Raw genomic sequence first — 24,700 nt, 5'->3', positions numbered from 1 at the left:
TTAAAAGTTTCAAGTACTTGGGAAGAGTGATCAAAGAAGATGGAAAGATTACCGAGGAAACTTGGAAAAGAATACAACAAGCAAACAGCTTCTATCACAGTGAAAGGGGTATTTTGTGGAACCAAGATGTCTCGAAGAAATATAAGAAAGTATTATATTCAACCTATTATGAACTCATACTAACCTATGCAGCTGGATCGTGGACTACGAACAAATTGTATACTGGTAATTTTATAAGAATGTAAATTGATACGTTAAACCTTGTAAAGTAGCGCCCTGTGGAGGTTGAGGGCATTAGAATAATGATAAAAGAAAAAAATGTAGTTGATAATTCAAAATGGAGTATTCCATTTGTTACCAAATTTTAAACAAGGACATTCAAGAAAGTGTATAAATTTATGACTATTTGTTTTTTAAGACTTCTTTAAGGCTTCATTTTAAGAATATCATAACTATTGTTAACCATTTGCTCACCATTTGAAGCACATTTCCATCATCATCCTCACTTTCATATGTAATTTTAATACAATCAGGTACCTGATTAATTACCTTTCAGATTGAGACTAAGGCTGAAGATGCCCTTAATTAAAGGGCGAAACATGTCCCTATAATTTTATTCAAGATTTAATTTCTTAATTAAAATCTCTATTTATGTATTGAATAGGTGGAATAAATAAAGTTTAATATTTATTTGACTTCATTGTACATTTCAATACAGACCAAAACATGAGAATTATAACACGTAATAAGTGGTATGTTCCGAGCTGTCAGCGGAGAGTTGGCGTGGAATGACATTAGTAGATGAATAAGTGGCGTTTATAAAAGTAGGAAAGGTCACAATATGAAGATAAAGTTGGAATTCAAGAGGACAAACTGGGGCAAATATTCATTTATAGGAAGGGGAGTTAGGGATTGGAATAACTTAACAAAGGAGATGTTCAATAAATTTCCAATTTCTTTGAAATCATTTTAGGAAAAGGCTAGGAAAACAACAGATAGGGAATCTGCCACCTGGGTGACTGCACTAAATGCAGATCAGTATTGATTGAATTAATAACTGGTTTGATAGAAGGCAGTCCATGTTTAGGAAAGGTTATTCCACTGAAGCTCAACTTGTAGGATTCCAGAAAGATAAAACAGATATCTTGGATTCAGGAGGTCAAATGGACTGTATCGCAATTGATGTATCTAAGGCATTTGATAGGGTAGATCACAGGAGACTACTGGAAAAAATGAGTGCAATTGGACTAGAAAAATAGTGACTGAATGGGTTGCTGTATTTCTATAAAATTGAACTCAGAGAATGAGAGTAGGCGAAGCTTTATCTGTCCCTGTAATAATTAAGAGGGGAATTCCTCAAGGCAGTGTTATTGGACCTTTATGTTTTCTTATATATATCAATGATATGTGTAAAGAAGTGGAATCAGAGATAAGAATTTCTGCAGACAATATTATTCTGTACAGAGTAATAAATAAGTTACAATATTGTGAGTAACTGCAAAATGACCTCAATAATGTTGTGAGATGGACAGTATGATGATAAACAGTGTTAAAAGTCAGGTTGTGAGTTTCACAAATAGGAAAAGTCCTCTCAGGTTTTACTGTACAAAGTTTCCAAAGCTGTGAAAAATTTATGAATACCATCAGCGACAGTATTTTCTGGGAGACTGGTTAGCACAGGGGGACTTATATGCAATAGAGAAAGAAGCAGGCTTGATTCCAACAGAGTGAGAATGCTTGTATTTGTGAACAAAAACTTATAACACTATTACATTACCGGCTTATCATTCATTTGATTTTTTTAAATAGTGTCAATGACATTTAGAACACTTTATTTATGGAAAGATGTGTAACTAACTAGAACTACATAACCCAGTACATTTTTAATTTACAATTACTATACAGAGATATTTAGGTGTTAACATAAAAATGGCTATTTAAGGAATAAGATTTAATTTTAAAATTTGTATTTTACTATTTTATTTCAAGAATGAAACTATCAAGAGTATTGAGACAAAAGACATATTGGTACTGAGTAGGATATAGACAAAAACTGCTATCGACCATCTCTACTCACATTATATGATATACAATGTGTAAAAGGATAAGTAACAGAAAGGAATATATACCTAGAATTATTGTACAATTGATGCAGGAAAGTCTTTCAGGATACCAGTGCCTTGTTCTTTCTTTTCTTTATTTTTTTTTTGCTAGTTGTTTTACGTCGCACCGACACAGATAGGTCTTACGGCGACGATGGGACAGGAAAGGGCTAGGAGTGGTAAGGAAGCGGCCATGGCCTTAATTAAGGTACAGCCCCAGCATTTGCCTGGTGTGAAAATTGGAAACCACGGAAAACCATTTTCAGGGCTGCCGACAGTGGGGTTCGAACCTACTATCTCCCAAATACTGGATACTGGCCGCACTTAAGCGACTGCAGCAATCGAGCTTGGTGTTCTTTCTTTTTAATCTTCAGGAAATGTACACCAAGAACTTTCAATGAAGTACTATCTCATCTGTTTACTTGACTGAATATGGAAAAATATGGGAACATTCATACTCAGCACAATCGTAATCACCAACAGGGGTTCAATCTCCAAACCTAAGAACTTCAGCTTCATAGTCAAGTATTTTGAACACTAGTTTCCAAGCAATTAGGATATGATATACTGAATTTCATTTAACTGTGGCTTCAGTTCCCCCTCCTCCACTAAACTGAGAAGAAATTCATTATCTCCTTTGATGTTTCTGTCAAGTTCTTGGTTTACTAAGTAAGACATTCTTCATTTCTATAATGCCTGTTATATCTGAAAAAGGAGAAGTGACTAAGAAATCAATAAGAAAACCTACCACCTGTTTTCCAGTCATTGACCAGGTCAGGGATGTAATGAATGAATCATATACAGGCTATTAGTACAATGGGGTCGCCACTCCCAAAGTGATTTATTAATGACTGATAGATGCTATGAAATGAGAATGGAGTGTGTTGCTGGAATGAAAGATGACAGGGAAAACTGGAGTACCCGGAGAAAAACCTGTCCCGCCTCCGCTTTGTCCAGCACAAATCTCACATGGAGTGACCAGGATTTGAACCATGGTATCCAGCGGTGAGAGGCCGATGCGCTGCCGTCTGAGCCACAGAGGCTTAGGAAATCAATAATTACACAATTAAAAGAAGTTACACAAAGAAATCAAATGTCTGCTCTCATACTGATAGGTATTAGAATAATGATTGTGTTAGCTATGTTTCCACCAGAAGTGCACTTATCTTTTGTATCAATTTGAAGATTAGGCTCTCTGGCACTGGCTGTTCTGCAGAATGACATCATGCCCATTTACAAATTCAGAGGATTTGGTATCAAATTCCAAGAATTTCCACCTCTTTGATTATGTCTTCAGAAACAACCAGTGCCATTTTACTGTATAGAATTCACAATATTTGTATGATGAGTGAAAATACTGACTTCATTCTATCTACTCTAGTTACATTATTATGACTATTGCTAATATCTGGAATAACTGCCATGTGCAGCCCAGACAGCAGCTAAACAGGCTGGGAATGTCTCAGTAAGATCTTGGTAGGTTATCACAGGTATCTGGACTGGAATCATGCTACCTGAAGTGTATCCTACAGCTGGTGGAGTGTGTGTGGCAGAGGATCTATAAAGTAAACTAAACAATCCAAGTGGTCCTATAGAAGCTCAACTGGATTCATGTCCAGGGATTTAGGAGGCTGGGGAAGTACTTGGAAGTCTAAATGAAGCTGGAAATTCCTAGCAATATGACACACCACATTGTCTTGCTGGAAGACCCAATCTGCCCTATGGAAGACACTCAGCACGTGTGGGTTTACGTGGCCTGTAAGGATGGATTAATAACAAAATTAGTGGAGAGTACCTTCCACATTGACAAATGATCCCCGAGAATCCCACAAAATCATTACCCACACCATAACACTGCCATCAGGCTGCATTCATCCAGCAATGATCAAGGGTGTTTGTATTTCGCTGTTCCTCGCCACCTCATGTGCAATAGGGTTCGCTGATCTGTAATTTTATACACACATTCTGCAGACCCCTGGTTCATTTTGACAGTGAACTGCTCCAATATAGTGTGTCAGTTGACTCTCACATCTTTCTATACCCAGTATTTCTCCTTCTCACGTCGATGGCACATGGTGTTCTGCAGTTTCCGTGTTGGTTTGTTCACCATGTTCACATACTAAGCTTCTTCAGAAATACAGCCACTGTTGGCCTTAAAGCTAATAAGCATCCCTGTTTGCAAGTCAGATAAATTTCTCACTCACCAATTAGAGGAACGAGCAGATGACCTAATGCACACCTTAAGTACCCACCATGTTAGCTCACAATGAGTGAGGTACTTCATGGACTTTATGCTGCTGTCATATTTAAGAGATGGTCACAGTAAAGTAACTCGACTATGTAATTTACTAGGTCATTACAGTATTCATACCATTACTGCTGCCGTCATCAACAAGTAGAATTTCTTCCAGCAAGTCCGATGGAGTTCGGTTCAGCACACTGTAACATGAATATATTTATTAATAATCAAAACTTGTGTTCAGTTATTTTCTATTACATTATAATAGATAGCATATTACATAATTAATTTTTGAATGGTGTGTGGCGTCCCCAAGTAAGAGGAATAAAACAATGAAAGTTAAAATTTCCAAACTGGCTGGAATTTGAATCTGGGAGTTACGGAGTCGGACATATTATACAATGATAATTAATGAAGTGAGATGTAATAATGCAACAAAACAATGTATAAATGTCATTAATACAAATGGCAGTAAAAATACATGAAACATAACTGTTAATCCTACCTTAACTATGAAGAAAATTCAGCTAATGAGCTGATAAGATCTCTCACTGCATAAATTTATGCAACTCCTAAGTGCATGCATAACATATAGTTCAAACTTGGTACAGTTAAAAAAAATCCACATATCAGTCTAAGCATTTGTTCTAATGCTAAGGTAAGAACACTAACAGAAATGAAATATATATAGGAAACAGATGGAGAGTTAACTTCTTACCATGTGATCACACATGAATAGAGTAGACTAAAAAAACACACCACTTGCTATAAGCCACAACAATCCTCACCCTCCTCTGTCTCTTTTCTCTGTAAACATAACCACTGCAAGATCTGCTGGCTACATCTACTCAGCACCACCTTCACAAGCAACACCACCAAAAAGTTTTACCTTATACAAGGTTGACATTACTGCAGAGAGTGAGAAAGTTCTTAAGGTTTCATTGGCACCTGAATGTGACTATGAGATTTTACGGAATTGAGCTTCATTCAGCATTCCGTGCAGATTTTGCTCACCTTTCTACGTTGGTATTACTACCAGCACTCCAGCCAAACACATATATGGCCACTGCAGTATCTACACGACCGACAATTTGGATCTTCATCTTCCCGTTCACACCTAGTACCATCAAACCACATTTGATGATTTTTCACAGTTAAAGTCCTTAAACATTTCTCCAATTTTTTAACCCTCCTACCCTTGGCCATGGCCCAGTATTTGCCTGGTGTGAAAATGGGAAACTACGGAAAACCATCTTCAGGGCTGCCGACAGTGGGGTTTGAACCCGCTATCTCCCAAATACTGGATACTGGCCGCACTTTTGTAATCAAACTGCTTGCAATAAATACTTTTTTTGCAATTATTATTTGCAATTGTTACTTTTCACAAATTGTTATTTTTACTTGGAATTTACTTCTTGAAATAAAATAATAATCGTTACATTCTAGTAATCGACATGTCGCATTGAGAGTTTGGCAATTTTGTAGTTCCAGTACTTGCAAGAAGTCACGCCAAGGGTACTCGCAGCTTGCTGTGGTTACTCATTAAAATTTAGATAATCATGTATTATGGAATTATGACTTTGTGAGTTTACATGTGGTCAATTATGGAAAAGGAATTAACACATGGAAGCAAAGGGTTTTAAAAATTTCCATTTTCCTACTTGAATAAATTTTGAATTAGTTGGACCTAAATATAATGAGAACAAGAGTGTGAAATATAAATTCTGTTTGGGAACAGTCCTTTGAAAATTCCTTGGTAGTGCACCGAGTTTAGTCTCACATACTGTTGATAGCCACTTAATGGCTCTACGCTAATAAACACAAAATGAAGTAATATGTTTTCCTTATAAACTTTGGTATCATTAAGCCCCATGTGTAAAAATGTCAGTGATTTCCTAAGGACTGACATTCTGTGAAGTAATTGTAATTTTACTAATTACGTGTTCAAAAAGTAATTTATGATTGTAACTGTGCAAAATATTTCTCAGGTAAATATAATTCAGCCCAGTTACTTTTATTTTGTACTTTTTCCATCACTGCAAACCAAGTTATGTACAGAAAGAGAGGAGACAAGGATTTGTTTCTACATTCTAGTGTTTATAGTGTCAAGATATTATGCTGTCACAAACCGAGATGAACTAACTCAATATTCTGTGCATTTCTTAAAGCGATGACTTGCTATAAATATTTATATCTGATACTTTGATTACTTCATAGAACAAATTCAACATTAATTATACTTGAATTGTCATTTGTTTATTCCTTTCCATTATGGTAGGCACTTGTAATTGACCATTTGGGATCCTTTTCTCTTTTTGTGTTTGTCCTGTGTTCCTAGTATTTACCACTTGTATTCATCTTTTTATTCTTTTCATCCTCCTTTCTTCTGTCTTTATCTGGCTCTCTTCTTATCCTACATTTCCCACAAGACTAAAGATCTGTCAAGATGATCCCTCAATGACCGCTGACGTTCACAATCCTGATGAAGCCAGGAGGTAGAAATGAGCTCATCAGGGTTTGAGAAGAAGGGGAAAAGAACAAGGACTAACAAGGAGAGAACTCATCTCTATGAAGGTGTGAAGATTGTCCTTATGCTTTTGTTTGTCAATACTAGTTCTTGCCTCCTCTTTCTGTTGCTCTCTCTATCCAAACTGACCTTTCATTGTGTTTATCTTACATCTTCCTATTCATGTTCCTCTCTTTCTATGCATAACTTGATTTGACAAAAATTAATTTGTTACGCTCTCTTACCTGACCACAGTGCGAAGCAGGGCTGACCGAGCCTCATTATGGAATGTGATCACCACACTCACAGTCTTCTGTTCTTCGAAACTGTAGTCAAGGTCAAGACATCTGGAATGATAAAATGCAACTTTTATAAGAAAAGGACGACCACTGAAGTATGATGGTAAAAAACATACATATTTTAAAACATTTCCTTGGGCCCGGCTGAGTGGCTCAGACTGTTGAAGTGCTCGCCTTCTGACCCCAACTTGGCAGGATTGATCCTGGCTTAGTCTGGTGGCATTTGAAGGTGCTCAGATACATTAGCCTCATGTTGGTAGATTTACAGGCACATAAAAGAACGCCTGCGGGGCAAAATTCCAGCACCTTGGCGTCTCCAAAAACTGTAAAAGTAGTTAGTGGGATGTAAAGCAAATAACTTTATATTTTATTAATATTTCCTTGGGCAGAAATTAAAATTGTTCTACAGTTTGAGAGAAAATACGAGTGTGGTTCTTCCGCCTTTGGTAGAACAAATCATTTAGGATGCATGGATAGGAGAAAAAGAAAAAGAACACATACATCACAAATGAACACAATGGCAGGTCAGTGTGGGAAGAAGAAGCAACATAAAGAGGAGACAAAGACAAAGAAAAGAAAACAAAAGAACAATCTGCATATCTTCATACACTAACTAACCCCATGGCACTACAGCCCTTGAAGGGCCTTGGCTTACCAAGCTACTGCTGCTCAGCCCGAAGGCCTGCGGATTGCGAGGTTTCTCGAGGTCAGCACCACGAATCCTCTTGGCCGTTATTCTTGGCTTTCTAGACTGGGCCCGCTATCTCACCGTCAGATGGCTCCTCAATTCTAATCTCGTAGGCTGATTGGACCTCGAACCAGCCCTCAGGTCCAGGTAAAGATCCCTGACCTGGACGGGAAACGAACCTGTGGCCTGGTATGCTATCCCTACACCATGGGGCCGGCTCTTCATACACTACATCTACAAATGTAGACTCTCCCCTCATCAATCTCGGTTTTTCTATATCCATCTCTTCTCAGCCCCCAAAGAGTTTGTTTCAGCTTCCCAGCTTCATCAGGAGGGCAGGCATCAACATTCACTGAGGGGCCATCTTGACAGGACTTCAGTCTTCATGCAAGAAGTGGAGGATAAGAAGAAAGTTGGATAATTACAGGAAAAGAGAAGAAACATAAGCATAGATGAGAAAAGATGGTAATATATTAAGAATTCAAGACAAACACAAAAGGAGAATAGGATCCCATTGAGATAATATAAGTATTGATAATGATGCTTGTTGCTTAAAGGAGCCTAACATCTAGGTCATCGGCCCCTAATGGTACGAAATGAGACAAAATGGAATGACAAATAAAAGTCCAAAGTCCTCCACTGACCGAGCTCGATAGCTGCAGTCGCTTAAGTGCGGCCAGTATCCAGTAATCAGGAGATAGTGGGTTCGAGCCCCACTGTCGGCAGCCCTGAAGATGGTTTTCCGTGGTTTCCCATTTTCACACCAGGCAAATGCTGGCTGGGACTGTACGTTAATCAAGGCCACGGCCGCTTCCTTCCAATTCCTAGGCCTTTTCTATCCCATCGTCGCCGTAAGACCTATCTGTGTCGATGCGACGTAAAAAAAAAAACAGTCCTCCACTGACCAGAATTCAAAACGTGATGACAAGGAATGAATGGATGGATATGAATTTAAAACAATCGGTGGATCCGACCCGCAGTGCCTGACATTCACAAAAACTGATGTGAAACAATAGTATTACTGACCAAGGTACTACATCTATAGCATAATACTGAATCGATAATGCGTTTAGTCTAAAGGGGTCCAAAATCCAAGTCATCGGCCCCTCATAATGGTACTTATCGCTAGGAAAGTAGAACCATGGCATTTGTCATGTTGCGGTACTAATCAAAAATAGCATAGACTCGCGGCATTCCACACAGTATGGTACAACTCACAGGTAATGAAATTCGCACATGGAATACAGACCTATGGTGTTTCGCACATTGCGGCACCATTTACAGGCAGTACCCTACCTCCCAAGTTGTATCCTCCAACCCAATGTCTCACACTTCAGTACACTGCCCTTGAGGCGGTAGAGGTGTGATCCCTTGCTGAGTCCGAGGGAAAAACCAACCCTCGAGGGTAAACAGATTAAGAAGAAGAAGAAGAAGCAGACTAATGTTTCTTTACAAGGGCGTAAACTAGCAAGAGTAACCTGTAAATAATAAAAGAACAGCAGTTCGTGAGGCCACTACAATGTTTCCCGCTTGCTTCCCTTCTATTTAAATGGAAATAGTAAGGCATTTCGCATAAAGTGTATGAGTTATTTTTATTTTGTATGAATTCTCTAAGAGAAGTACCAAAGGGCCTTTGAATAAGACACACAGTAGTGTCTTCATATGAGGCTTGTGCGCTCGAGAGGTTAAGTTGAATTGAAGGGATTCTTTTAATACTTTTGCATTATCATTAAAATTCTTCCTCCATATTATAACTCATAGGTATCAAGGAAAATCAAAAGCAAAATGACTGGATGTTCCACCTTCTAACCACATTTACTCCATTTATAAAGAAGACAAGCAATGCTGGTCGACAAACTTCGGAAGTTAGTAGGATACTAGTTAGAATGGTTTGAAACACAGGGAAAGCAAATGTTCCAAGATGACCTATAGGGCGGAGAGATTCCTTCTACTGTGGTTTGCACAATTTGCTCTTCGGGAAAATGGAGAGCGAATACCCTAGTATAAAATTTTGTATCTTCAATAAAGTCAGCAAGGTTCTCATCCAACCTCTGTACTCTGAAGTAGTACTTCTGTATTAGGGAGGACATTGCTCTAGCTGGAATAAAATTAGGCAGAAGATGGACATGGAAATCTTCTATCGAAGATCTATCAGCTATATATCAGCCACTCCTTCCTGAAGAGCACAGAGAGTTTTATGAGAAATTAATTTCAACCCCTGTGTAAGAACTGAAAAACTGTCAGTTGTCAGGAGAGAATGTGAAGATTTTTTTTTTGCTAGGGGTTTTACGTCGCACCGACACAGATAGGTCTTATGGCGACGATGGGATAGGAAAGGCCTAGGAGTTGGAAGGAAGCGGCCGTGGCCTTAATTAAGGTAGAGCCCCAGCATTTGCCTGGTGTGAAAATGGGAAACCACGGAAAACCATCTTCAGGGCTGCCGATAGTGGGATTCGAACCTACTATCTCCCGGATGCAAGCTCACAGCCGCGCGCCTCTACGCGCACGGCCAACTCGCCCGGTAGAATGTGAGATTGATAGGCATTTTTCTTAATTAAAGTAAGTTACATTTTTGTACTTTTATCCTTAATAAGATACAGTATCTTGTGTATAATACAATTATATATGTTCCTGCTAATCATTTATGTTATTTTTATTATTATATCCTATAGGTCGTACTTATGTTTTGCCGCTAGACCCCAAACTTTCTCGGAACTCAAGGCAATGGCAGTGTCAGCCGAAGGAGTGAGGTACGCTGACACTTTATAAGAGTTGCTAGGGATGCCCTTCCGTCATCGAACAGTTCTCGGCCACCAGCTCACTTAACATTCCCCATACGCAAGTTTTTTGCATGCGGATCGACTGAACACCTTAGAAATAAATGCCCCTTGGTAAAATCTAATGGAACTAGGAACGGAGCAGGTCCGTCCCAAGCAGTAGCGTAGCCAGGATCGGCCATTGGGGGGGGTTACAGTTACAAAATTAAGATATAACATAATGAAAGTGCTTGTGCTTGTGCGTGTCTGGTACGCGCATGCATGACTGTCATAAGGATACTGATACAAGAGTGAATTACTGTATGTGATATTCAGATTGCAATACACTACAAAATTCTTACTTTAAAATACAGAACAAGAACAATATGATCGAGGTCAGCAGTTTTATCTTAAACGGTATGTTCAGTTTACAATCTAAAATCTAATTTTCGAGGCTTCTTAGAAAATAAATTTAACACATCTGTTGGTTTTACAACTATGTCTCTGTGAATGTTCAAGGGAGCCAACCCGTTGAGTCGACTTTCACTTGTGGTATTTCTGAGGTAGGTTTTAAGGCGTCTTAATGTTGAAAATGATCTCTCACTGGCTGCAGTGGTGACAGGCAGGGTGGCAAACACTCTCAACAAGCAGTAGATTGCAGGGAGTTTATCTTGATCACATAAAAGAAGTTTATTGTTTACTGTCAGTTTCTATTTATTTTATTTTTGTGAAAGTTCAATGGGGGGGGGGTTCTAACCCCCAGTAACCCCCCCCCCCTGGCTACGCCCCTGGTCCCAAGGTTATTTTCAAGCCCGGGTCGTTTTCCCATCTTGCCAAGAACTGCACTTCACTTAACAGCATACCGTCTTGTTCAACTTCTAGTGCTGCCTCCACGAACCCAGGCGACAGGAAATGACTAGCGTCATCGGCTGAGTCACAATGTTCAACTTTCCGAGGCCCAGCCCCCGTTAAATCAAGTAACGAATCCTTCAAGGAACAGACTTCCTCCAGTTTATTATTTGAAGGCCCTAGGGAATGCCTTAGAATTGCTTTGGAGACCGCAGGATTCGTGCTATTTCTGAAGACTGAAGTGAATAACGAACCCGTCATGGCGTTATTAGATTCAGGGGTCTGAAGAATGGTTAGACTACCTTAAACTGAAAGCTTGTTGTAAATTTCCAGACTATTGTTTGTCATCTATTAAATGTGTTTCGGCAAACTCGTCACCATTAGAAATTTTAGGCTTCATTGTTGCTAAAGTTCGAATCTCAAAATGTACATGGAAAATTAAGTTATTTGTGGCTAAACAGTTGTCTTACCCTGTAATACTGGGGGCCGATTTTATGTCTTATTCCGGTCTTTTGCTCGATCTTCAGAGCAAGGCGTGCACATTCAAGTTTGCTAGTAACATTAATATTCCTTTTTCAATGTAATTCTGTGTCATTTTCATCTATTTTGCCTATCCAGAGTGAGATGTCGTTAGATCAGGACCAGGCTGAAAGTATTAGAAAGTTGTGTCAGTCTTTTCCTGACGTATTTTCAGAAACCCTTGGTGTCACTGACCTTACTGAATATAAGATTGAGCTAACAGATTCTATTCCAGTTAGGTTTCCCGCTTATAGGCTATCTCCACTTAAAATGAGGGCCCTTAAGGAGATTATCGACTAAATGTTGAGGGATGGTATTATTCGACCTTCAAAGTCGGCGTATTCATTGCCCAGTTTCCTTGCACCGAAACCCCAATGTGGTTGCAGGCCTGTTATTGATTATAGGGCTTTCAACCGTAAGGTCATATTCGTATCTGTGCCCTTTCCTGATCCTCATTCTTGTTTTTCATAGCTTCGCAAGGCTCAGTTCTTTACCATCTTAGATCTTAACCAGGCGTATAATCAAATACCTTTTGGCAGAAGAATCGAAACATCCAACGGCTTTCGCCACGGATTGGAATTTGTATTAATACAACCGCGTGCCTTTCATGCTCCCACGGGCGCGGCTGTCCTTACTAGACTGCTGGATAGAGTCTTCTCCGACATCAAATTTGGATATCTTTATCATTACCTCGACGATGTCGTTGTGTTTTCGGAGACCTTCGAAGAGCACTTAGATCATCTGAAGGAAGTCCTAAATCGCCTTCGTAAGGCAGGGTTGACAGTTAAATTATTTAAGGTAGCTTTTGCTAAACCTTCTATGTCATTCTTAGGGCATATTGTGTCGCCCGATGGTGTTTCTATAGACCACTTCAGAACGCATGCTATTCGTGACTTCAAGCCTCCTAAGGACATCAAAGGAATTGCTAAGTTCATAGGCATAGGAAATGTATTCCTAACTTCGCTAAAAGGGCGGCGGCCCTGAACCCACTTCGTAGGAAAGGTGTCAAATGCGAATGGGGGCCGTCGCAGCAAGCCGCTTTTGAAGACCTTAAATTAGCTCTTTGTAATGCCCCTGTATTAGCCATGCCCGATTTCTCTAAGAAATTCATAATCCAAACAGATGCCTGTTCATCTGCTGTTGCTGCTGTCCTTCTTCAGGAAACGGAACTCAGAATGCGGCCTATTGCCTATGCGTCTAGGACTTTATCGGCTCAAGAATCCAAGTATTCCACCTATGAATTAGAAGGTTTGGCAGTCCTGTTTACCTTGGAGAAGTTCCACGTCAATCTGGAGCATGTCAAATTTAAACTAGAAACAGACAATCAAGCTTTAAGTTGGGTATTAGCTAGGCCTCGTCGTACTGGACGTATCGCCCTTTGGGCTATCAGGATTTCCGCCTTTCAATTTGATGTGCGACACATTAGAGGATCAGAAAATGTAGTCGCAGATGGACTAAGTCGCATGTTTTCTAATGATGTTGAGACCAGTGAACAGGAAGATAATTCTCCTCTTCCCATGCCTATACCTCCTAGTATTAGTGCTATTTTGACTGATGCCCCTATGTTATTTCGTGATATCGAGAAATATCAACGAGAAGATCCGGCGCTGGCTCATATTATGGAAACCCTTTCTTCTGGGGAATATGTTGTCCCTTAGGTGTTGGGGAACGGGATTTTGTGTTGCCCTCCGAGGCACGATCAGAAGATGAAAGTAGTTGTTCCAGCTGTGCTTGCTTCAAAGCTGTGATTCAAATACTATCATGAGACCCCATTAGGCATCTTCAAAACAAGAGAGAAAATCAGAGAGATGTGTATTTGGAAGAGTATGGACGGTGAAATGAGAGAAATGGTTAAAGCATGTAAATCTTGCTTGCTTAGTAAGCCCACATCGTCGACAAATCTAGGGCTATTGTCTTCGCATCAGGCATCTCGCCCCATTGAGCGTTTGTACATAGACTACGTCGGACACTTCCCTCAATCAAAGGGGAATGGGAAAAAGTTCATTCTTGTATGTGTAGACGGCTTCACTAGATTTTCATGGTTATTTCCGACGAAGCTGGCTACCGCTCAGTCTACCATTCCTTGTCTTAATACGATCTTTGCTTTTTTGGTCCCTGTCATATATAGTTTCTGATAATTCAAACGCTTTCATCTCTAACTTATTGCGAAAATTCTGTTTTGATCTCTCCATATCCCATGTAACTACTTCCGCTCGTTACCCTCAACCATCTCTGGCTGAGCGGGTCAATCGTAATATTCGATCTGCTTTGATAGCTTTTCACCATGAAGATCATTCCAGGTGGGATACTTCTCTGCACTGGTTATCTTTTGCTCTAAATTCGGCACTTCATGAGTCCCACAACTTCACTCCTGCCTCTCTCATGTTCAAGTTTGTTCCCAACACGCCGCTCTCTAATCTTTGGTCACTCAATGACATATTGCCAGAGACAATAAATCCCGATAATATTAGGGACCTGTGGAAGAAGGCTAAAAGTAACTTTAAGGTTTCTCATGAAAAGGCTAGAGAGAGATATGACCATGGACGGAGGCCCACTAATTTAAAGGTCAGAGATCAGGTCATGGTTAAGAATTTCGTACCTGCAGGCAAGCTTGCCACCAGATTTCATGGGCCATGTATTATGTTGGATTTCTTAACACCGGTCACACTTTCGGTGAGTAACCGAGCCACTGAGAGGATTTTTAGAGTCCATTTATCTCAAGCAAAACCTGTATAAATCCGTTGTTTTTTGCAATATAAGCCACTTAAGTTATGGCAGTAAGAACAAAGCTATGTTTCCTTCCTCAACAGCTTAGTAACTTAAAATTCTTTAGTTCAGTCATTTGATAAGAGGTATGGGAGGCCTTCCGCCCCGCCCATGTACCACTAGTGTATTACCTTTTATTGTTCCACTTGTGTACAATCTTCCCCTCCAATAAGGTTTACTTTTTCCGTTTCCCGGCTGCCATTACCTTATCCCCTGCCTCCAAAACTAAGCCTGCAATTCACACACTCATCCTTAATGCCGCCCGCCTCATCTGAACCTGCAGAAAAATAAACAAACTCTCGCTCTCCATAAAAACCATCTCTGTCGCCAAGTAATTGACTGTTTCAGTGCACTTTCTGTCATCTGCGGCCGTGTCTCAACATTTGGTGAGTGATGCTAGCGCGGGGTAAGGGCCCAACCTGCCTTGGTCCAGTCTCTTTTATAACGGCGTGCTGGAGCACCATCCTTTCCGGCGGGGGCTGAGGTGCGGTAACTTAACCGCCTACCCATCTTGGAGCAGTGTCTCTATATCTGGTCTGTGGCGATCACCATCATGGCTACCCCTCTCATGGTAGCGGGAAAGGTGTATCTGAGGGTACTTGGGTGGTCTGGGGGATCCCACCCGGGTATCGGCTGCGGCGGCCGGTCTTGCCGTCAAAACTTGAACTGCACATCCTGCACTTGTACGGCTGCAAGATGACTTCAAGAATTGTTTTCGACTTAATTTCTTACAAATGAACTTTCACCAAGAAATTTTCTATCTATAACATCCAACTTTAAAGTTCTTCTAACAAGCTAAAATTCAAACTGTCACCGCGAGGAAGGACTTTTGGAGGGGGAGGTCTGTACCGGAAGGTACACCCGCCCCGTTCATTTAAATGAAGCGCTTTGTAAAATGCCATCTTAAATCTAAAACTCGCAACAACTAGCGTGAGAAGCTTGAACTTTGTCAACAGATGTCTCTACTACAAATTATGTTACGCCCTCTGGTGTGAAGATGGACTATTAAGTTGTTAAGTAATTTTGTTTTCCTAGGTTTCCTAAACTGAATTGATTATTCTTCGTTTTTGGTGTGTTAAAGTTTACAACATTTCTAGCTCTTCCCGCCAACGTAAGGTGTGGGCCAATAGGAAATTTTGTGTGTGTATTTTTCCACCAATCACCTATGTCTTGTATTTATTTAATCACCCAATCAAAATTGGGGGTGTGTTGGGCCTTAGCCCAGAGATTTCTTGATCGTTCCTCTCGGGTATAAAAGCTGGCACATTTTTCGACCGGGTTGTCTTATTCAACGCTCCAGTCTAATGTGTGTGTTTATAAAGGAGGCGGGGAGCCTCGTCCATCAGCTCAAGGTAATGGCAGTCCTAACTATGTGATAGTCTTTGACAGGTAGCTCGAGGGAAGGTTTCCGATCTTTAAAAATGCAACTTTAAATTTCTAAAACGTGAACTTCAACTTAAAATGTAAATTTCAAAACTTATAATGTAAATTTCAAACAAGCCAAAAGGAAGTTAAGCACAAAACTTCCCGAACTGTGTTCATCCATAAAGACTTGAGTAAATGTACTCATGTATTTCTGAGAATAGATAGAGTGAAAAAACCTTTGCAACCCCCATATGAAGGTCCTTACCTGGTAACTGCCAAGACTGATAATTAATATTTCACGGTTACCATAGAAAATAAATCTGTGAATGTCTCCACTGATCGCCTGAAACCAGCCTACTTCATAACAGCAGATGATGACACTTCTACAGCTCGTCGTGAAGAACGACCAGGTGTCTTGCAATGACTCTGTCCCCCTCCCCCCCCCCCCCCGATCAACGGTGGATTCCCAGGACAAACCCAGCAAGGAGAAAGTGGTAACAAAATCACGTAGTGGAAGGACTGTCAGGTTTCCCACTCGCCATTAAATGTTTTCGTATATATTTAATATTCGTGTAATGATGGTATATCTTGTTTATGTTTATATTGTCTTTGTATCGTAACTTGGTTGCTGGAGGGGGAGCGGTGTAGGCCGCCCCTAGTGGACTTTGACTGAACTAAAAACTGAAGATAACCGATCTTTGGCCGAGAGAGAAAGGCGGCAGAAAAAGTAAAGATGGAGTGAGCTGTTTTTGTATATTTGTGTAGCGATAATTGTGGTGCAAAATTAAAGTGTATTTAGTGTGTTGTGTACTTCACTATCTAATTTGTGTACTTCACTACAGAACTTAATCGAAATCACGGAATAGAGTGTGACCTACCCTCTCGTGTTCCCTATCAACTTGACTTTGAGGTGATTATGATTTTGGTAACCGTTTTCTATTTGTAATCTTTGTAACTTAAAAATTTCCTCCATCTAGTCACCTCAGTAGTATAGGCCTAGCTTCTGTAACTTAGGGCCATATGCCCAAATAGGGTTTTAAGCTTTTCATTTTTAAATTTCAAGGGGAGAAAGTGTCCGCCTCCACACAATTTCAATTTGTGGGCCAGTAACTTTAACCTATTGTTTTTCACAGAGGCCCGGTAGAATGGATATTCAATACCCCAGTAAAAATTCTATTTCATTCCTTTTTGTGTAAAGATGTTAGATTGTCGAGCATCTAAAAATTTTGTAAAATGTAGGTTGATCCTTTGACAGGCCTGGAAATTTCTGGAAATGGATTCGTAAGTGTGCATTTTATAAAGCATAGATGCTCTTTCTATTCACGTAGAGGTGTTAGTGTAAATATTAAATGGTGCCTTTGGAAGGCGGTAACGTTGTAATGTTCGGAGAATAGTCTCCTCAATAATTTTGTGGAGCAAAGGTGCTCTTGGAAGATAGTATACTTTGGACGCCTTGTATCCCAGTGGTATAAAATAAATTAGGAGATCTGTCTCCTTGACTGTTTTCGGAAGGAGCTGCAGCACTCATGGATGATGTATAATTAGGGAGCTTCAAGCTCAAGTTTGTTAATTAATTGTTATTCGATTTTCTTATATTGTTACCCAATATCATGAACTTCTGTACTTCAATTGTAAAGTTGAATTTTGAAAATAAATCAAAGGATAGCTGAGAAAGAAAATATAGCTATATTTTAAATTTTTAAATTAATCTCCTGATTGTCTTCTATAGACCCGTTCATGCCCGCACCTTCTTTCACCTCTGTCGACCACGGTACCCCCGTAATAATAATAATAATAATAATAATAATAATAATAATAATAATAATAATAATAATAATAATAATAATAATAATACCGGTAATAATAATAATAATAATAATAATAATAATAATAATAATAATAATAATAATAATAATAATGGTGTATGTCATGTGTATAGGCTGGGTGGTGACCTAATGAGGATAAAATGAATGGCGAAGACGTGATAAATACCCAGTCTCCAAGCAAGGGAATTAAGAATACGAGGGGGTTGATTCTGAGAATTGAACCGGGCCCATCTGACCAATGGCAAGCATTCTATCCATTTCTCCACAAAGCTGGACTTTAAATTGCTAAACTTTAGGCTACCATCTCCACTGATCAGGTGTTGATAATTGACAGTAGCGGAGGCCAGGGCAGTAGCTTGTGAAACAGCACCGACAACACAGCGGGCTACTCCGATGGCTATTGGCTGCAGCTCAGAATGCTTAGGGCTTGACATTCACTAAACAAACTATCAAAAAGTGGTAATAATAATTGTACCGGGCGGTACACCTCCACGCCGCTAATTCAAATATTGCGCCAATTGAAACTTCTCTACTGGAGAAACTTGGAACTTTAACTACTGAACTAATTCCACGGTTATTCAGAAGATGTCAGTGAGTGTTTTTTATTGGCCTTTTGTTTTTCAACGATTAAGAGGTGTGGACAATCTCTAACAGATGTCTCTACCCAAAACTATGGTAACACACTCTGGTGCAATGGAATGAACTTTCTTGAAGAAATATTGTATTCCTAAGTTTTATTTTTACTAAATTTTGTTCTGTGGTTTGTGGGTTGGCAATATAAATCCTTTCCTTCCGCCCGTTTTGAATGTGACCAATCAGGAATTTATGTAATTAATTTTCCACCAATAAGGTGTTTCTTCCTTGTCTTGTGTATTAGTTTTTGCTCTTATCCAATAAAAGCGAAAGGGTGTGTCTACTCATTCCTGAAAGGTCTCGAATGTTCCACGAGGGTATATAAACTGCTGATTTTCTTGCCTCGGTGCCAATTCAGTAACATCTAACTTAGTGTGTGTGGAAATGTAGCAGGGGGCGGGAAGCGCCTCTTTCTTCAAGCAGCAGTTCTTCTACAAGGTAATGGCCTGTTAACATCTTCATTTCTTGCTAGCTCAGCAGTTTAACTCTCGGGGAGAGTTCGAAACCTTTAGTATGTAACCTACCTTTTTAAAATGTAAATTCTTTTCTGTCTATGCAAAATCTATAAATTATAAATCCATAAATTACTGTAAAGCGGGGATAGAGAGTGCTTTACCCTCTCGAACTCCCCTTCATTTGGAAATTGAGGTGACTACGTTTTCATAACCGTTTGTTCTCTTCCTTAAAATATTAAAGTTTCTCATACGGGTCACCTCCTTGGCTTGGGATTAGCCCCTGTGTTTCGGCCTAGAGCCACTTTGGTTTTAAAAGTGTATTTGGGAGTGCAAGTTCACGCCTCCAATCTCTTCTGTACTTTGGGCCAGTAACTTAACCTGATGTTTTGTTTTCTTCATGCGAAGGCCCCGTAGGTTGGGTATTAATTACCCCTGTTTCGTTGTGTGCCTTAAGGGCAGATAGAAATAAGGTTTGTTGTAGCCTTTGATAGGCTTGTAAAATTGAGAGCGGGTCTGCTCTTTTTCTTAACATTGTAATTAGGAGCAAGTGCTCCTCGTACTTAGGGGTTTTCTGCCCTTTAGCAATTGTGGTTGTGAGCTGAGAGCTCAGGAATTAAACTTGGGGCTCGAAGCCCAAATCTTGTAACGAACTGTAATTTGTTAATTTGTTGATCTGCTACTTGGTACCTGTTATTCTCTGTTAATTGTTGATTTTGAAAAGAAAATATAACCTTTGTTAAAGTGTTAAATTAACTTTAATTTTGTAGTTGAGACCTATTCCAGCCCGCACCTTCTTTCACCTCTAACTACCACGGATATCTCCGTAACAATAATAATGGCGTATGGCCTCCGGAGAGGCCTGGTGCAGGTCTTTTTCTAGTAGACGGCCTATTAGGCGACCTGCATGTCTTTGAATATGAGAGCCCTACCTAGGATGATTTCTAATGTTGAATACGCCACACACACCCAGCCCCCGAGCCATTAGAATTTACCAATTAAGGTTAAAATCCCCGACCCGGCCGGGAATCGAACCCGGGACCCTCTGAACCGAAGGCCAGTACGCTGACCATTCAGCCAACGAGTCGGACTCAAAAAGTGGTAACCTATGTCTAGTGGCAGCCCACGTCTTAATCCCAACATACGCCGCTGGGGATGATAAATAACATCTACACCAGCTCTACTTCCTTTAGACTTTTCTATCTTGAGTAATTCTAGGTGATAAACATTCTTTAGTAATTTGATCATTTTACGTAAGTTCTCTATATTATCAACGCAAAGGTTTTCCTTCGCCAATGCCCTCATTAATTTAATCATGGCAGAATCCCCTTAATTTTTATTGCAATAATCAGAATGTCGTATGTTCCAAAGGCGCTCATATTGCTCGGGATCACCTCGCGCAACTCGAAACTTGTCTGCCCTATTCTCTGCGCATCTCCAATTTTTTTTTTTTTTCGGCCTGGTGGCTCACCAACTAACTTTGCTGCCTCGCCGAACCCAAAAAAGCATATCAGGCTGACACCAAGATGAAACTCGGCCTCCCCACTCTATATGTCTGTCTCGCCAGGAATGTCAATCCAGCTATCCCCGAAGAAGAAATTGAAGCAGAACTCCGTACGATTGGCATCCACCATGCCATACGATCTTCCGCCGGCCCAGGACCATCAAATGATGTGCTACTCTATACTCCATCTGCCGATCACTTCTGGAACGCTATTGATAATGGTGTTTATATCCAAGGCAGGCTCCATCGAGTAGAAGACGTTCCGGTAACAACTACATCAGCCCAGCCAACTGCCTACACCACAGCCGAGCCTACAACTACGCCATCACAGGGACCACCACAACTACAGACTTCGTCAAATTTCTACACCACTCCCTTTACCACCACCACGACCACCACCGTCACATCGACCACTCCGACATCTACCCTCCGTACTTCCCAGATCGCTGTTATAACAGTGGTCTCATGCCACCCACCTTCACTAATGACCTCTTCACTCCTCACTTCCCCCATCCCTCCACATCACTATGTATTTCCTGGAACAACGAATACTACAGTCGACGCACCGCCTTCGCCAGCTTCACTCAGAACAGCAGCCTCCGCAATATCATCGATCTCGCAGCCACCAACAACTTCTCACAGAATGTCCAGCTGCGTCATCCGTGGAGTGGACCCGGCTCTCTCCGAAAGGACCATACTTCACCAACTACAAGCTGAAGACATCCCAGTCCGCCGAGTCTTCCGCATCAAAAATGCAACAGGGCCAACATTCATGGTACGCATCCACGTCCCAAGCGCCATAGATGTTCAACACCTCATCGACCACGGAGCTTACATATTTGGCAAACGTCATAGAGAAGAACCGTCCATCTCCCCCCCCCCCCCCCCAATTCTGCCAGACATCCCACCAACAATTCTCCCCGCCGCCCCCAGGCAGCCAACTTCTCACCTCGTCAATCTGTCGGTCCACCTCCTCACCCATATAGCTTCTTTCATTACACACCTCCGCCACTCGATATCATCCGGTACTTAATATCTTCCCTTCTTAATCTCACTACGTCCTTGCACCTCCTCACCTTTCAATACTATCCTAGTAATCCTCTCTAAATTTCAACCCTAGCGAAAATCCCCTAAAATTCGCATATCCGTAACCCACCTTACTAAATTTGTCGCATCACTCTTCCCATCTCACTCATTCCTTGTTCCTCACAGTTCTCTTCGCTTAACTTGGCCCGAGCGAGCGCGTCACGCTCTAAGGGGCCCACCTCGCCCTCCCGGCGAGGAATGAAAACGAGTAAAGTAAGTCATATTGCTCATGATATCAGGAAATCTTACCAATTCATCACAATTCTACTTCGATGACATCTTGGCTCTGTCTTCGCTAGCCAGTAACTGAGTAACTCTGCGGAAAGTACGTGCTGCAAGCTTGTCGCTTGATCGGTAAGTGGACTGCAAAGTAGCCGGGAGTTCGACTACACTTGCCACTAGCCCGGTAAGCTGGAATCTAACTAACGAGTATGTTTACATTGGGTAAGTTCACAAGCCACTAGAACTTGCAGCTCGTAAACTAGCCCCGTGAAAACGCCCCTTTATTCACTGCACACGCTACTAGCCAGGTATCTTCATTTCAAATGCTCATCAGTGTAAATGAGGCGTTGTGAATACAAAGTACGTGCTCACTGCTGGCCATTCCATCTCTTGAATGTCTAGTTCTCGCAAGAAAGCTATGGTGATAAGTGGCTACACGAGCCCTGGCGTTGTCATGCATGAGTACGAATTCAGGGCCAATACCGTATGCAGCAACCAACACATGCATGTTTTGAAGGGGGAAAATAAGGAATTATTTCATTCTAGTGAACTCAACGAGAGGGGACTTACACTCATTATGTACTTCTATCGGATAAAAATATTCAAAAAGGGTAAAACTGTATCATTTTCTGTTTTCTGTATTCCACATTTTAGAAATATGTTGAACGACTGAATGCATCTAATAAACAAACTACAACACAGGTTTTCTCCAACCAAATGGTCTTTTATTACAAAAGAATATATATAGAGTGTATATATATATATATATATATAATTATACAGAGTTCAAAAAGATTGGGGGAACATGTTTTTGAACGTATGCCATGCTCCACAAAACGACACCTCACACCCAGATATATTACCAACTAAACCTTTATTATTTACCGTTGAAGTATACAAAAGAACATCGATGGATTCGCGTTCATTTTCAGAACACAAACGGAAATGTCCAAATAGGGACGAAAACAAAGTGATAACAGTCCTCCATGGTGGATTTTTATCACAGTTGGCGAGCTTCAGTATGTTGTATGTCCTCCACGAGCATTTATCACAGCTTGGTACCTATGTGGCATGCTCCGTACATGTCGACGGGGGTCACGCTGCGGCATCAGGTCCCATTCATCAATGAGAGCATGTTCGAGGTCTTGGAGTGTCTGTGATGGAACAGAACGCTCACAAACACTTCTGTCAAGCCTATCCCACACATGCTCGATGGGATTAAGGTCGGGACTCACTGCTGGCCATTCCATCTCTTGAATGTCCAGTTCTCGCAAGACAGCTATGGTGATGCGTGGCTACATGAGCCCTGACGTTGTCGTGCATGAGTACGAATTCAGGGCCAACATCGTATGCAGCAACCAACACACGCCGTAGCAGTATCTGCTCGATGTACCCCGCAGCAGTAAGACGAACACAAGATCCGTACGGCCATCACAGAATGTTGTATGTCCAGTCCCTACAACATACCATCACAGAACCGTGTCCAAATCGGTCGCCTTCCTGGACAACATTTGGCATGTACTGCTCACCACGGCGTCTCCATACCCGTTGACGTCCATCATGCTGTGTCAGGGAAAATCTGGACTCTTCTATGAGCAACACAGGTCTCCATTGGCGAAGTTACCAGTTGACGTGGGTACGAGCAAACAGAAGGCGAGCTGCGCGATGTTGCTGCGTTAAACGGGACACTCGAACAGGACGGCTGGGTCGTAAGGACACTTCCCTTAACCTGTTCCTTACTGTCTGGTCAGACACCGTGACTCCAGTGATCCTCCTGAGGTCTTGTTGGAGTTCTCTGGCAGCTGCTGAACGACGCCGCAACGCACAGATGGTCAGATATCGATCATCCTATGGGGTTGTCATGTGTCCACGACCTTGTCCAACCCTCCTTGTGAACTGGCCTGTCTCAAGGGTAGCGATTCCACAAGCGGTGAATAACTGACGGAGAGATATTGAGATCCACAGCATCACGACGAAAAATCCATTCTTCCTGGATCAAAGTGACGGCCCTTGGGACTTGAACCTCGTCTCATGTCTCATGGGATATGCTGGTTTACGTACAACGAGCTCAAATGACCCGCAGTAGTCTGTGTACCTCACAACGACACACGGACGCGCCGCTATTCACTTCGTTTTGAGGGGTCACCTGACAGTTTGATGCATGGCTACGCCTACAGATGGAGTATAACTTCGATTTGACATACCCTGAGTAGCTAAGGTCTCAAGGTATGCTGTACGATCACTGAAACCCCATCTACCACATTGACGTTCACATACCAGACGTTACAAAACATGTTCCCCAAATTTTTCTGAACTAAGCCTATGTATTTCACTCATTCTTAGTCAATCATGTCGTTGTCATGGTCTTTTGTTCTTGCTCCTGTGTTACCCGAGTCTGGGCGTCAATGATAACAGAAAACTAGTTCCACGGTAAAGGGACATACGTTATAAACTCACATACCGGCATATCCTTTAATTTTGCAGAAGGTATGGAGATAGGACATTCGTAAAGAACAGATTATTTTTATTTGAAAGACAGGATTTTTTGTGTCATAACCTTTTTCCTTTCCTTTTATAAATTTAACTTTTTTTAAACTTCAACTTATATTCGTTGTGTATACGGAATCTTTGTTTGTATCCTATGTGGAATGGAAGATTTTTCTTTACATTTCGCTCCCAACAATCGAAAAGCCGAAGGAAAAGGGATGGAAATGTACAGACGCTTACGTTATCAAGGAGGAGAATTGTTGAGTTCGCCTTTCGTACTCGAAGCTCAGCATCTTTGTTAGATTTTCTTCAGCGCTAATTATCAAAAGGAAAATAGTGTGAATTCAATACAGTTGATTCACATTACGGTTATCCATGGTTAATAATAATAATACATTTTT

The 24,700-nt window shown here is 40.9% G+C and overlaps 1 protein-coding gene across 1 annotated transcript in view; it reads right to left on the bottom strand.

Annotated features, from left to right (window-relative positions):
* Positions 1-24,700, bottom strand: part of LOC136863674 (polypeptide N-acetylgalactosaminyltransferase 16) — a 249,248-nt gene that overhangs the window by 216,290 nt on the left and 8,258 nt on the right. Inside the window, exons 4-5 of the mRNA XM_068226032.1 lie at positions 7,093-7,194; positions 4,474-4,541 (exon numbers count right to left, since the gene is read on the bottom strand). Coding sequence (XP_068082133.1) covers positions 4,474-4,541; positions 7,093-7,194 — 170 coding nt within the window. The remainder of the gene's footprint in view (positions 1-4,473; positions 4,542-7,092; positions 7,195-24,700) is intronic.

Source organism: Anabrus simplex, chromosome 2, assembly GCF_040414725.1.
Source record: "Anabrus simplex isolate iqAnaSimp1 chromosome 2, ASM4041472v1, whole genome shotgun sequence".
NCBI classification, from domain to species: domain Eukaryota; kingdom Metazoa; phylum Arthropoda; class Insecta; order Orthoptera; family Tettigoniidae; genus Anabrus; species Anabrus simplex.
This window is presented reverse-complemented; position numbering and strand designations above follow the sequence as displayed.